The sequence below is a fragment of the Etheostoma spectabile genome, chromosome 5 (genome assembly GCF_008692095.1).
Source record: "Etheostoma spectabile isolate EspeVRDwgs_2016 chromosome 5, UIUC_Espe_1.0, whole genome shotgun sequence".
Taxonomy (NCBI): Eukaryota; Metazoa; Chordata; class Actinopteri; order Perciformes; family Percidae; genus Etheostoma; species Etheostoma spectabile.
Window position 1 is genome coordinate 21788039 of NC_045737.1, and position 15619 is coordinate 21803657.

The window sequence follows — 15619 nt, forward strand, 5'->3', positions numbered from 1 at the left end:
TATTGAGAGTTGACAGCAACAGATTCCAAATGCAAATAGCACACTTGAAATGAACTCTAGACCTTTTATCTGCTCCTTATAAATGGAATAATGAGGGAATAACACATATCTGGCCATGGAACCGCTTAGCAGCCAATTTTCCCATTACTTTTGGTCCCTTAAAAAGTGGGAGGTACATATACAAACGGTTGTAATTCCTACACCGTTCACCTGATTTGGATGTAAATACCCTCAAATTAAAGCTGAAAGTCTGCAGTTAAATCACATATTGTTTGTTTCATTTCATATCTATTGTGGTGGTGTACAGAGCCAACAAGATTAGAATTGTGTTGATGTCCCAATATTTATGGACCCCACTGTATATCTATATAGTATGCATTCACAGCAGAGTTCTAATGTTGCGCATCCAATCACAAACGTACCATTGAAAAGACCACAGCCCAAGTGTTTCAGTGTCTTTCTCCCATGTTGCATTGCACCCTGATGTTGCCTGACAGAATCCATCAGCCTGCCAATCTCCCTCATGCTTGATACATTTTTGTGGGCCTTTTTCTCTTTTTAGTCTGTGTGTGTGTGTGTGTTGTGTGTGTGTTGTGTGTGTGTGTGTGGGTGGGTGTGGGTGTGTGTGGGTGTGTGTGTGTGTTGTGTGTGTGTGTGTGGTGTGTGTTCCTTTTTTCTCCAAACACTGAACCCTTTCTCTTGTTTCTTTCAGCTTGAAATTGTGCAAGGCCAGTTGGACCTGACCTGATGCCTGGTGCTCTCTCCCACACACACACACACACACACACACACACACACACACACACAGTGTTTTTGCTGACAGCTATGCCAGCTGTTCTATTCTGGCTCTGATTTATTAGAGAAAGATATCAAACTTTGATGGAAGGATTTCTTTCCCCTCTAAGCTCCTTTTATTCCAGGTTTGTGGTCATAATTTAGAGGCTGGTGTGATAAATTATGATAAATCTGATGGTAATTGTACTGAAACACATTTCTTTGTAACATTTTCTATGTGCAGCAGTAAGTTACAACAATGTTTGAAGGCCTTAGGAATTAGTTATTATAATATTTAAAAATGTGCCAATAGTCAATGACCGTGAATATTTGTTTGTACCCATAGAAAACTAAGTTAAGGGAAATGCTATTTTGAGTTATAAACAACTTAATTTTGTAACAGGGAGAGAAACTAGTGTCCATGACATTCTAATAAAATCTAAAGTGGAGGTGAAATCCATCCAATCTGTTGTTATTTAGTGAAGGCTCATTATTTCTCATTAAGACCAACCTGTACTGCTGGTTCAACAGATGGGAGTTCTGGGAAGCACAGCGCTCCGCTAGTGTGTGTGACTGTGTGTGTGTCTTTGTGTGTGCATGCATGAATGTGTCTGTGTGTAGATTCGTGCATGAATATGTCCTTGTCCATGCATCTGTCGTTGAGTGTGTTTTTGTGTGTGTGAATAATTCCTTTCTTCCGCTCTTTGAATACAAACTTGAGATGTTTCCAGGCTCCTATGCAGATTCAGTAATCCCAACCCCATCAGATCTACCCAGTGGTACCTCAAGGCCCAATTTAAGGCAAGGTGGTTTGCAAACATAAAGACACAAAACAGTTAATTTACACATATAAAAATGCAAGAATATAATAGTATAAAGATTAAAAGAAATGAAAAGTTGTTGTATAGTGAGGGTGTTGGTGGACGCAGGTGTTTTACTGGCTCGTAGTGAAGAGAAAACTGGACCTAAATTTACAGTCAGTTGATTTACGTCCAAAACCACACCTATGCACATTGCGGTCATGGTATGTGATTCATTGAAAGAGATCACAAACAAAACGGGTCGAAATGAGCTTTCTTCACTAAATGACTGGGCTCATTTTTTGGGCGAGCACCTCTAATATTTGAAAGGTGCGAGTTGAGGTGGTTTGGGGATCTGATCATGATGCTTCCTGGATGTTGTATTTTGGATGTATTTTGGATCTAGACACATTTAGAAGCAGAACACACTAGAGAAATGATTATATCCCCCATGATGAGGTTGTGGAGAAAGATATTTGGGCTACTTTTCTTAGCCTACTGCTACTGCTTTATCGACCCAGGTAAGCAGTGGAGAATGGATAGATGGATAGATCAAAGGAAATATAAGCTTATACAGATTTACCTCTAGATTCCACTAGGCACGTCTGCGCTGTGTTCTGGCAGCGCCACGGTATATCACTATTATAACAACTAAAACACCACCACAAATACTTGATTGTTGTTCATAACTTGACCAAATGGAATAAACAATTTATCTATGTAGACTAGTTACTTTTATGGTAGAAGCACAGATATCCAGGATAAACCTCAATATCAATATGCGGTTCTGATGCTTTTAGTGTCTAATCATAGCAGGTGGCAAGCTGTGTTAATTGGATAAATGCCATGTAGAGAAGACATAAAAACACAACAAAGTCACTCCCACTTCCACCTTGCCTTGTAAAATGGATGAATTCACCTCTTACTTTACTTTTGCAACCGTACTTACAGCTGGCACGCTCAGATATACTGCAAATATCCAAAAGTAGTGTAACACACCAAGAAACCCTTCTTCTTTTTTCAGATTTACAGTAGATTTGTAAAACAAAACTAGAAAATGACTCAATGGGTGAGTTAACTGTCCTAAAAAACAGGACAGCCATGTCTGTACCACTTTTGTCCAGAATGCTTTATTGTTTTAGTCCAATTGACAATTTTTGCCACTATACGAAAATGCCTGCAGCCAGAGGGAGCGCCGTGTTGCACAGCATGGAGAACAGATGGCAAGGCCAAGCAGAGATGGCCGCCTGAAAAAAAGAGACTTGCACACTGAGACTCACACTGAGATCCGGCAGAACACAGCACACAGAGTCCCAACGAGAGCAATAGGGGGAGTGTGTCTGAGTGTGTGTTTATGTCTGGTGAAGTTGTGTCTCTGCATGTACTTGTCAAAGCTCTTTGCATGCTCTGGTGTGTGTGATGAGGAAAACTTACCACGGCTGGACACCACACAAACATACTCCCTGGTTTCTGCAGAGAAGCAAGTCGGGGGGGTTGTGCTTTTTCAGCTTTAATAAGTGTCTAAGGGACTTACCTCAGTGTGTGGCTGCGGGCCTACAGGGCTGACAGAGCTTGGCCACGGAAGACAGACACTGATAACCGACTTCCAGGATGCACAAAAAAAAGCAAACAGTTGAACCCAGTGTTCACTACCAACAATAACGGGAATATATTTTAAAACATCTTTGTTTTTGCTCACTCTGGCTATCCATGGGAAGCAGGTGTTTTCCACCATAAAAAACAGCAACAAACAACATTTTTTGAAAAGTCCTGCAAGGTCTTATTATGTATTGTGGCTAGGGAAGCTTTTTAAAAGTAAGCCATATCCATGATAACACCTGTTGTTAATCCAAACATAAAATAACGTGTATCATGGCCGAGTTAACAATGGTCTTCTCGATCACCAGTGAACCGGAGAGGTCCACTGCTAAAAGCTACTGATTTGGTCAGTGACAGTCAGTATAGTCAGTTCAGTTTGAACATAATTTGTTGAATACTTTTTCTACATATATGAACAGCTCTACTTATAACTGTTTTAGTTTTTCAGAACTCATCTAGCAAACTGATTTTTGAAATATAGCCACATAACTGTGGACATGGCCTCCTACCATTGGCAAATCATTGGTGTGCAGTTGTGAGCGCATTCACAGGTGCTTGTGAGGACTTTGTGTGTATGGATCAGTGTCTGTGTGGACTATTGACAAAGTACTAAATACTTAATGGTGTCTGTTTACTGTATTGACTGCTGTTTATGTTGAAAAAAAGTGCATTAATGCAACCGCTTAAGGGTAAATTCTTATGTAAACATTAACAATTTTAATAATGCACCAGATTAGAGGGTTCTTTGTATATTCTCTTTCAAATCCAAGCTAAATTAGTTTTTTAACTTAAAAAAAAAAATCCCTAATCAAATTGATTGAATGGAATTGGGCATCAAATCGTATCAGTAACCTTGAGAATCAGAATCAACTCGATCCTGCAAATAAGTGGCAACCCAGCCGTACAGTGTATCAGTATTCTCCATCAGTGCAACTATGCTTGTCTTATTGCCTTTGACAACCACTACTTTTATAAGACACAGAAATGAAGACACAACCATGAGTGTCTTTTGTAACAGCTGAGAGTCAAAACAATATTATTAAGCTGTACAAATAGCACCATACCATTTTTATGAGGAATAACTCTTCAAAATGGACAAGCGAGCAAAAATCAACTAATAAAAAGTGAACAATAGCAGAGCGGTAGATCTGTAAATCACAGTAAATCTGTGTAGTGTCAGGAACAATCTGTTTTGCATGCCATTGTCTCTAATGTGTGCATGGTTATTAAAATATTTATTTCTGTGCTCTCTAACTCTCTCTAGTGTTATAATAGGACAGTATCTGAATACAGATCAGTAGTCAGTATTTCCTGCTTTTCTAAAACTGTCAGTCCGCGTACAGGCAATTAATACTGTGAATAACCAGATAAAATTCAGTTAAAACCTTTCCATGTTTCAGAGGTTCCCAGTAATCAAATCAAATCCCAGTGTTCCCAGATAATAGAAGATGTTCAAAAAAGGGTAGAAATAGTTCTCTGCATCTTTCAGCACATTAACCACGGAAATTAAATAAATAATATATGTATATAAAAATAAAGAAGTCTTGTTAGAATATGTGTGCAATACTTTAAGATGATGAACTAAATTTTTGAAACATTTGGCACCCAACCAGCCCTGTCCAGAGAGGTTTGGAAATAGGTTGGCACTGCAGTAATTGGAGTTATAAATGGGAGTACTACTAAGCTTGATATACGTTAGTAATAAAGTGGATAAAGGCACCTTGTTTGGCTGTCAGCTCTGACCTTTACCAAAAAAACTGATCCCATCTCAAACTGGCATGGAACAAAATGTGGCCAATCTTAAACAAATCTTAAACTAATAGATTAACAAAAGACTACGAGACTAACATGAAACCCCAAGATGGATAATTTCTGCAAAACAGCCATAATAAAAACAGCTAAACAAATGTGCTCTTTTACCATCATTAGATTTTGTACTATGTATATGATATTCTCGTCATTAGGGCATTGCAGCCCTGCTTTGTCAACAACTGACTTTAAAGATACACCCACTCTCTTATTTTTTAAGGTGTAGGTTGAGGTTTTCATGAAATCTTTTCATATTTCCTTTGAACTTTGCACTTCAGTCACTTGTGTTGCTCTGTTAACTCTGCAGCTGTTAACTCAGGCTTCTCTATGACACTTCCTCTCCCTTAGATTCCTTGTTACACACATTTTTTGTTACACACACACACACACACACAGTCTCTTGAGCAACAGATATACAAGATTTGCACTGTATGCAAAAGTATGTACACATACTTACAGTAGATTCTTTTTCCTTCTGTTTTGATAGTGGCAAAAATCGTCATATCACATATCATTTCTCTGGCTTTCATCTTACTGCACCATCGTTTATTTCCAGCAGAATAGGCACATCAAATATTCAGTGCTGCTCTTTGTTTTCCTGCCAAATGACTATTCTGCTTTCAGCCCCAATAACCCACCTGTGGCCAGTCCTCACACAAACAAAATGTTTCGCAAATGATCAGTTTTCCCTTTCTATTATAAAGTTGCATACTTTTCAACAATGTATTTCTGACTTTTTTTTTTACAGACTGTTATTATCCTTGTAGAGTTGCATCTTGCTGCAGGGCACAGACAGAAAAAGTTATAACGCCAGTGTCTTCCCTGCATGTTTATACAAAGGTTGCTGAGTTAAGTTGAATTTTGTTTCTTTTTCTTTACATGAACAGGGACACCTTGCGTCTCCCTGAAACTCGGCTTCGTTTTTCACAGCCTTATGATCATACCAACACTCTCCTACAACTTTCCAACTTCATTATCTACTCTACCCAGCCACAAACTCCACATGACCCAGCAGCCTCCGGTTCCTGTACAGATAAAAACACTTTACCCCCAGCCCCTTAAAGCTTCTTTTCTCCTCTGTATCTTCAGGTCCAAAGTGTTCCTCTGGAGAGGGGATATTAAAACTCGTTCTGCCTCTGTCCTCTTCAGCCACACTGTCCACTCAATATTACTGACCCTCAACTTTCTAAACGGTAGTCCTTAAAAAATAATAATCAGAGCCCTCTGAACTGCTCTGACATAGGAATTCTAGTTTTCTAGTTTTAGTTAGTTTGATAGACATACTCTATCTGTAAAGTGTCCTGAGATCACTATAACTTATGTTATGATTTGACACTATACATAAAATTGAATTCAATTCAGTTGAAATTGAATTACTAAGTATGTCACCAGGATCAGTCGTCATCTCATTAAGCACAACCCTGCTTCTAATTTTCTGTGACCTTCTGCACTGCAGCACGTCTAAAATTAGCCTACGTCTGTTTTCTATGCTCCAGGAGCTGCTTGTCCATCTATACATCTGCCACTGTAATGGTTTTTGAGTTCAAGCATGTGCATAAGCGTGATAAAAGAATGTTTATAAAGCTAATAAATATATGATACTGTAACAGTAATCTATGCAACATGTTGCAGGAGTTCAGTATACAAAATGGGTTGTTTTTCCCCAGTGGAACGCATGAAAGGACTGTTTTAGCCCAATAACTACAAATCATGTATGTTACTGCATACCATTTTTACAATGTGTGTTTGCGTGTTTTCTATCTTGCAGGTAGCTATTCATTTCATTCATGATGGTGCGATATGAAAATTAACTTTTAGAGGCTTGAGACTGGCATGATATTCATTACACTTGGCAATGAGTTACCTTTATTTTCTTGCCAAAGTTGTGTGGTGCTTTTAAGGAAAGTTGGATTCCTTACGTTTTAGAGATAGCAGCCAAAAGAATCTTGCATTCATTAGAAATAGTTTCAAGAAATCAAACTCAGGAGACAAAAATGGGCAGTGGACGTCATGAATAAAGTATGATGTGGATCTGCGAGGTTCTTGGATTAAAAACACTCAGAGCGTCCATGAATTAAACAAAAAGTGCCACTAGCAGTTGGCTTCAGTTGAACATTCTGTTGCTATTAGCAACCGCCACTGACCCAGTTCCATAGCATTTTAACTGACACCGTTTCATCCACCATTTTGTCAAATCTATGACCAAGCAAATATTGACAGGAATCTTTTATTTACTCCACACATGCACTTGTTGAATCTGTAAATATTTTTATTATATTGTTGATTTATTATTTGCTAATTTTGTTCTTCTGTGATCAGTTTAGTACTACCCATGCTAGCAATCGCAAAACCTGACTGAGGCTAACTGTTGCTAAGACAACATTCTAAGTAACTGTTCAATTACCGTTAGGCTAACTGTTACTGTTACTTAATTTATGTTTACATTTACTGGATTATTCATTGTGTTGTATTTCCAGTGAGGAGTTAATTATACATTTTGTTTGCTTTACAAAGTGTACAATACTTTCAATAATAGACTTTTCATGTCAGTCCAGAAAATAAAAAAAAATCTGTAAGATTCTTGAATTTGGTATTTTGCCCTTGGTATGCATGTAGATGCACAGCCAGGTTAAAGGTTAGGTGTTAGGGCTTTGAAGATTTCACAGGAAGTTACTGTAAAACTGTGAAAACAATCATGGACAACACGCTCAATATAAGGGATTACAAATGAGAAAAAAAGACAGATACCATAAAAAGGAGTTAAGACCAAAAGGACTGTAAAGATGAATTAGTACAGTAACAAGGAAACTTCTTAAAATTCTTAAAATTATAGAACAGCTGTCAAATGAATTGTTGATGAATGCCTCATGCCAGGAAGAAACAGGTCACCATTAATGGGGCTAAAGTGTGCAGGCATACCTGTATAGTACTTTAAGTTGTTTTCTAACTACAGTAAGAACCACAGCACAGGCAGCACCACCACACGGGCTTTGTCATTCAGAGGGCATACCACTGCATCCTGCTGTCCCCATTGTTCGAAGCAGATACATCATTATATCTTTCAGACCAACTTGCTGTCCTCCTCTTCATTCCTGTTTTCTTTCATTTCAAAGTCTTTGCCAAACCCTCCAAACAATGACCGCGATGTCTTCCTAAAACTCCCATCTTTCTCTGTCACTATCTCTCTTTCTGCTTCCATGCCCTTCCTAGCTGGCTGCTCAGTTGGCAAAATGATTAGGCACACTCATTCAACTAGCGCCTCTCTGTTGGTCCACTGCCCTAGGTGGCAATGCTGGGCACCCAGCCTAGTCTGGCTCAGTCTGGTCTCTTTTCCACTATAGAGCCAATCGGGCCCTGCCAGGCCTTACTCATGATTCACATCGTTTGCTTTCTCCTCGTTCCCCAACATTATTTCTTTGAGTCATCTTTTCATCCTGCTGCCAGCCGAGATGCTCGGCCAGATGGGCAGATTTTCCAATAAACAAGTTGCAGTTTTGATCTTGCGTTATGATATTATGGAGCTGACCTTGGCGCAGTTAAAGTGCACCTGGCCCAGATGAACTAAGTTTGCTACCGTGCCATGAAAAATATTTGTTTTTGTACTGTTTTCTCTCTGATGCATTATATGCTGTTGGACATACTGCGGTCTGTATCTGTCACTGATGTGATATGGAAGCCTTGATACTGAATGTCCCCTTGACTTTAATGTCACAAACAGAAAACAAAGTGTAGAGATAGGTCTATGCGAAACTTTATAGCTAATATCCTAAGCCTGTCTAAGTCTGGTTTTTGGTCGTCTTAACCTTGGGGCTTGCAGCTTTGAAATATCCAGTCAGCTTGGGGATTAATAGCTGTGGTGTGCAGAAATTTAAAACGTGTATAAACAGTTGAAGGACGGCAACTCATTCATTGGACAAAATAAGAAATAAGAAAGAAAAGAATACAACGCAATTTTATTTAGTATTAATCATGTGCACCACTTCAATGGTATGGATATGAAGCTATGATTAGACACTTATGGGGAGAAGTTTTTTTTAAATTTTTTATCTTTTACATTCTTTTCTTCATTGATTTTTTTAGTTTTTTTCTATATAAAAATGTATTGATTCTTTGATTTGTTTGTTTTTCTATTGTCTTTTACTTTGTTGTTTCATATTAAACTGTAATCATACTCTATGTCAAAGGGAGCCACTTTATAAGCCCCTTGGGGTTTCTTGTCTTCCTTGCACATGCTTTTTTATACGATGGATTGGTAACTGTGTACAAATTATTTTGATGTGCTAAATAAAGAAAAAAACGTTGAGGGAAAGGACTATTGATGACAATTTAAATATTTATAAAAATGCTTCTTGACAATACTTGTGCCTTTATCTATCACCACCTCCTCTCTCTGGACATTTGGTCTGTTTGGGTTCCGCACAAAGCAGTCACGTTCTGAGCAGCCAGTGTCTGCTGAAGACATCTCTGGAGTCTAGCTGGCACCGCCAAGACACTACAGCACTGTCACCCCGCACTAGACTCTCTCTGTCTCCCTGGTCATTCTTTCATGGCCTTCTGTTACCTCACTTGCTCTGCCTCTTTCTCTCTCTTAGTATCCTCCCTCCTCACAAAACCTCATCATGTCTTGCCTTTTCTCTCAATACGTGTGACATCATTTCTGTTGTTTGTTCTTTCTGTCTTGTCCTTTCTTTCTCACTCTCGTGCATCTCTTTGTGCTCAGTGTGTTGCTGTGGCAGACACTGTGGCGGCTGTGTCGTGGTTCATTGTTTGCAGTTCTGATGAATTTAAATTTGTTATGATTAGTGTTTGCATGTGTTTCTGGGCATCATGACAGGGAACAGCCAATGGCTGTCATTGCTGTTTAGGTTTGGTTTGTGTTGCAGGGTAACAAGCGGTGGCAGCACATGCTAACATGCTGCCATGTTTCTTCTCATTTTGATTCCTCTGTTCTGTCCCATTTGATTTTGTTTGCCTCTGCGGTTATTGCTCTTGTTTGAACCTTGCCTGTGATTAAGGTTATTGGATTATTCTTTAATGTAAAACTTTATAATTGTTGTGTTTGGTGTTAGACGAGTGGCCTTGCCCTTCCCTGACTTTGTTTTGTTGTCATCCTGTTTTTGCTTTAGATTTAATTTTTGTTGCTGTTTGCATTTCTGCAAGCATGCCACAGCCCTGCCCTGTGAAGTCCTAGGCAAGGTGGTACAGGGTGTGTGTCTGCAGGGCATCTGCAGCAGCGGTGTGTTGCGTAAACAGTCTCAACACAGATGGTGCAGCATGCCTCTACACATGGCAGGTTCACGGCTCGGGGAGCTCACCGTCCTCCTCTATCCCTCCTTCTCTTTCTGTCCCCTCTGTCTGTCTATGTTTGTCAATCGCTGTGTTTCTTTCTGTCTGCAGCACCTGCTGCACCTATCTCTATTAGTGCGCTTTACTGTCTGTCTGCCTGTGTCTCTGTTTGTCTCCTTCTATGTGTGTGTGTGCTGTTCGCATGCTGCTCTCCAGTCCTGCAGAGGACCGCACTTATAGGAAAAACAGTATTGTTTATTACAACTTCAATCTTACTTTAATATTTTACAACATTTCTACTTGTTATGATAACATTGTACCCACCCAAGTAATCTTTGGGATCAATCAGCAACATTGCGACCACTTTAGTTACAGGTAAAAGCATTGTAAGTGCACCCTTAGTTGGTACTATAACCCCCTCATTGCATTGGAAAAATGTCAATCCTATGTCCTACAAATGACATGTAGACACCACAAATTGGTTTTGCCAGTTATCAAACATAACTGGTGAAACCAATTAGAACCATCTTACTAGAATTTTTTCTTGGCCCGTCCAACTTCTTTTTGATGATGTTGCTGTTTTCCCCACATACTGTATATTATGAAATCATTCACTTGTTTCTCTTTGTCCTTTTTACAATAATACAAACAAATGCACTGCACATAAACTGTGACGTTTATCCAGCTGCATGTATATTAGGAGTGTCAAATGTAGCTGAGTCCTGTGAATAAATGGATAGAAATGAAATGCAGGCAGGAAGTTAAAGTCTGCAATATGTGTAGTCACCAGTTTTACCCCTTTCAGGCTTGTGCAAAACACTCCCTGCCTCTATTGGATTTCCTGCACTTTACGCTTTGGTTTGCTTGTCATCAGTAATAGAGAAATGAAATGAAATGAGAAAATGGAAAAATGGAAGTTTGCTTGCTTTAACAGCATGTTCAACCTGAAATCTATCAATTTTAGGGGGGCTGTTTATTATGCTGTTTGGTTATCCTTTGCAGAAGTTTATATTTCATTTCATTTTGCATTTTCAAATACTGCACATGTGGAACGGAAACTCAGGAATCTTATGAATAGCTAAATAAATGTCTCTCCTATCAAGGGTAATATATGCTATCCAATGATCCAAGCCCACAGAACAGCTTTCAATCTTCTGCTGAATTTTCCCAGATACATCCAGAGAGATGTGTTTTAACTTTTATCGATAGCACTTTAAAGCAATCAGACCAGTTCTGCTTTTTCGTTTCTGCGATGAAGGGGTGAAATGGAGGGATGGAGTTAGAGGATAAGAAGATATGAGAAGTAGAGGAGGCTGAAAAGGGAAAGTAGGACAGAGAGATGACTGACTGCTACAGCCCTGTGGGTAGTTTGTAGCCGGAGCTGGTCTTGTGTCGGACCTGATGGGAAAGTTCCGCTTCCCAGTTCAGTGAACACGGTGTGTTATAAACCAATCCAGCCAATTCAACACAGATGTCCTGCAGTTATGGTTAGAGAATTAAGTTTTCTGTCATGTGATGAATTCTCTTTCAGCAGAACTTGCCAAGTTGGATTAGATGCTGTCGAGACGGATCTTTTATTTTGTTGTTGACTCTTCAATTAAGACAATTGGAATGTCCACAGAAATCTTCTCTGTGTGTTTTATGTAATAGGCCAGGTTTTCCTTGCCTGGTCAGCACAGAAAGCACTGGATACATCATGCACACATCTGACCTTGTTTTCTACTCTACTAAAGGTAATAAAGACTTAGATTACTTGATGGTTATTTCTAAGCTGGAAATATATCAGCTCACCAACCAGCGCATTGAATCATGTGATGAATAGATCTGTCTGTACAAAATTCAAAGGCTTGTCTTAAACAATGTAAACTGTATGTAGTCCTTACATGAAGAGTCAATTCATCACTTAATTGAAGAAGATGAAGAACAGCAGCTTACAACAGTTTTGATAATTGAAATGTTTAAATGCTTTTTAAGTCATTAAAAACATATTTCTTGGTTACTTGGCTAGAGAGAGTTGAATCGGATGTGAACTGGAACAGGAGCAGCCTGTCCGGGCAACATACTGTAGATATGAGATGACAGATCAGAGGTCAGGGCTATGAGCTAAAACAAGGACTATCCACCTCCTAACCTGTCACTCCAGATCTGTGTTCAGCATGGCGGTGATGCAGCGCTGCAATATTCAGCTCCTAAATGTTACTGTCTGAAAAAATGCTCTGTGTTTCTTCAGCAGGGACAATAAATGAAACGCAGATGAGGGGATTCAGGGACAACCATGTTATTATTGTTAAGACATTAATACAAACTGACATGCCTTAATCTAGTTTTATTTTCCTAGTTCCTGTATTTGTTCAGCTGTAGGTATCTTGAGGTGAATATGTAGAAATATTAAATTCCATCTTCATTACTACGCTTGTTTTAATAAACTTAGCACAGAAAGTAGGAGAATTTGTGTTAGGTAGATTATTTCTTTGTAGTAACAATGTTTTTTGGCAATAAATCTTACCGTTGGAAAGCCTTTTTAGTTCCCTTTCAAATGATGCCCCATTTGTAAGAAACATGCATTTGTGGGATGAACAGCAGAACTGAGTATTTGGGTTGCGCCCATGAAATATTTGCCAAATCTTCTCTGCCAATACCAAGCATCTTATTCTGCCACTGACTCGTTTGGTGTTTGGTGGATTGGATGATTGAAGTTTAAAGAAACAAGACATATTGGCAATTTAACAATGTATTCATTTCACAAACAGGAGCCTCAGAAGCGTGTGGAAAAACCATACACAGCCACAACAGCCTGGCACCTCTTCCTCATGCTAGTCACCAGACTGGTCATACACTGCTGTGGGATGGCATCCCATTCTTCAACCAGCATTAGTCACAAGTCAGCCAACGTGGTTGTGTTGTTCACTCTAGCACGCACAGCACGCCCAAGCTGATCCCAAAAGTGTTAAAGGGGTTAAGGTCAGGACAGCTGGCAAGCCATTCTAACCTCTCCACTCCCACATTCTGGAGTTAGTCACTGATAAACCCCGCCTTGTGGGGACGAGCCTTGTAGGATAGAGTTCGGTCCCAGTCAGTGAAGATGTGGAGATGCAATTGGTTGCAGAATCTCAACTCTATATCTCTCTGCATTGAGATTGCCTCCAATGATGACAGGCCTTGTTTTTCCAGTGAGGGAGATGCCACCCCATACCATCACACTGCCTCCACTCTATCGGTGCAGCAATCAGCATAGCGTTCTCCGTGTCTTCTCCACACTTTGACCCTACAATCTAACTGTCGTAGGCGGAATCTGGACTCATCACTGATTGGCACCATCTGGGGGTACCAGAAGCTCAAAACAAGTGTCAATAGCAACAGTAAAATGACCTGTTTGGCAATGGCAGAGAAGCCAGCACTGCTGCTGATCCCAGAAATGCTTGTTCCTTAAAAATGGGGCACCATTTCGAAGGAAACTAAACAGGCTTTCCGGTACAAGATATATGTATAGCCAAAAAGCATTTTACCACAGAGAAATAATCTACCAAACACAAATTTCCTTACTTTTTGTGTTAAGTTTATATATTGTTCAAAACAGAAACATAGTGAACAGGAATGTAAAAAGAGAGGCAGAGACACTTCATTCTAATACTACCACTGTAGGCTGTTTTCAGTGGAGATAGAAAAACAAGAAAAATGTAGTAACAATCATAGGTCAAAAGCTTGAATTGTCTCAACAAATCTTGTTTCACATACAGTGTACATTAGTGCTCCCCAAAGACATGAAAACTGACCTCGATGTGTACTGTAAAATGTGGACTTTCCCTTAAAAAAGAGGGGATTTGGAGCCTTAAAACCAGACAATCATTCAGCCACTGTACACATATTAAATGTCTATCCCTGATGGGAAGCTATGAATAAAATCTAGTAACAACTGTTAGAGAGAAATTACAATTTTAAAGCAGATAATGCAAAAGTGATGACAGCAGAGTTTAGGTTGCTGAATGATAAATATATGAATATACTCTCATGGAATCAAAATTAAATAAATATTGGTTTGTGTTTGCCTGGACTGTCTGCAATATCTGTCAAAGTGTTGGTCAAAGTTTTATGTTGGCATAATAAATTGCTGAGGAATAAGATTCTGATTGGCTTTTATTAAGGTGATTGCGTATTTTTTTAAGACATTTGCATTACTTTTTATAATGTGTCTGTTGTGATGTGGAGAATGAGCCAGAAAAGTTATTTTTAATTTCATTGTAATTTAAACAGTAGTGATTATACAAGTCAAAGGAGGCTTAGTCATCTTCTCCTGATGACTATGCCTGTTAGTGACATTGTGTTTATTTGTTTATGTATTTGTGTGTATGAATGAGCGGGGGCCCACACTTGCTAAACCAACCAGCCTCATTCATGTTTCATTATAACCCTCAGCCCTAAAAAAAAATCTAATATTTAAAATCAAAGAGAAAGTGCAAAGAACATCTCATTTCCGAAACCTTCCTAATCCCTTTGACTGCTCTCTTCAACCCCCCACACCACACACACACACACACACACACACACACACACACACACACACAGGCTAACTCTTCTGAGCACACTGCCCCATCACATCCACATTATTACACAGCAGCTAATCCTGTTTCCTAAATCCCAGTACCTTGGACTCCACTGAGAAAATCCTATTGGTGCTGTGCATTTCTCCATACGCTTTAGCATACAGGAATCTACTGTCCTCCAGACTGCCTTTGTCTTATTCAAGCCAGCCTTCCCAATGTTTTCTCCTGTAAATCACCCCCTAAATCCCTGCATCCCTTCCATAATCAACAATGTCTCAAGATTATTATAGCATGCATTGTTGTGCGGAATATCTCAGGCAGACACAAAAACACACAGACAAAGGGGACAATTACTGTGTTCCTCGGCCCGCCTGCCTGCCAGTTTGTTGTTTTGCTGTAACTAACTTGGTGGTTTATTTATTGCTCTTTTTGTTTATTGATAGAGTTATAGTTAACAATTCATGAGGCCTTATTCTTTCCGGTGAAACTCAAGTGTTTGTTACTCACAGAGAGAAGAGGATGGGCTGTCGTGTCACCTCCATTCAATCTGAATGGCTCGCTTTATCATTAATTGTATGACGTTGTGTGCCTGTGTGTGTGTGTGTGTGTGTGTGGGATTGTATGTCTGACTAAATGTGTCATAACTGACAGGCTTTTCTCAGCAGCCAGATGATGCCTACTTCATCATGTGTAGCAGGACAGCTGCTCCAAGACTCCTGTGCCAACAGCATGGATTAGTTGTGTCCGTGTGTGTGTGTGTGTGTGTGTGTGTGTGTGTGTGTGTGTGTGTGTGTGTGTGTGTGTTGGTGT

General features: G+C 39.5%; 1 protein-coding gene across 2 annotated transcripts in view; it reads left to right on the top strand.

The window, feature by feature from the left end:
- The window catches only part of commd10 (COMM domain containing 10), a 61207-nt gene extending 59973 nt beyond the window's left edge, over window positions 1–1234 (top strand). For both annotated transcript variants that reach the window (XR_004331949.1, XM_032515640.1), the window contains one exon: window positions 713–1234. Coding sequence is in view for 1 of the 2 variants with exons in the window: in XM_032515640.1 (XP_032371531.1) it covers window positions 713–748 (36 nt within the window). In the remaining variant the exon portion in view is untranslated. The remainder of the gene's footprint in view (window positions 1–712) is intronic.
- Window positions 1235–15619: the final 14385 nt, after the last annotated feature.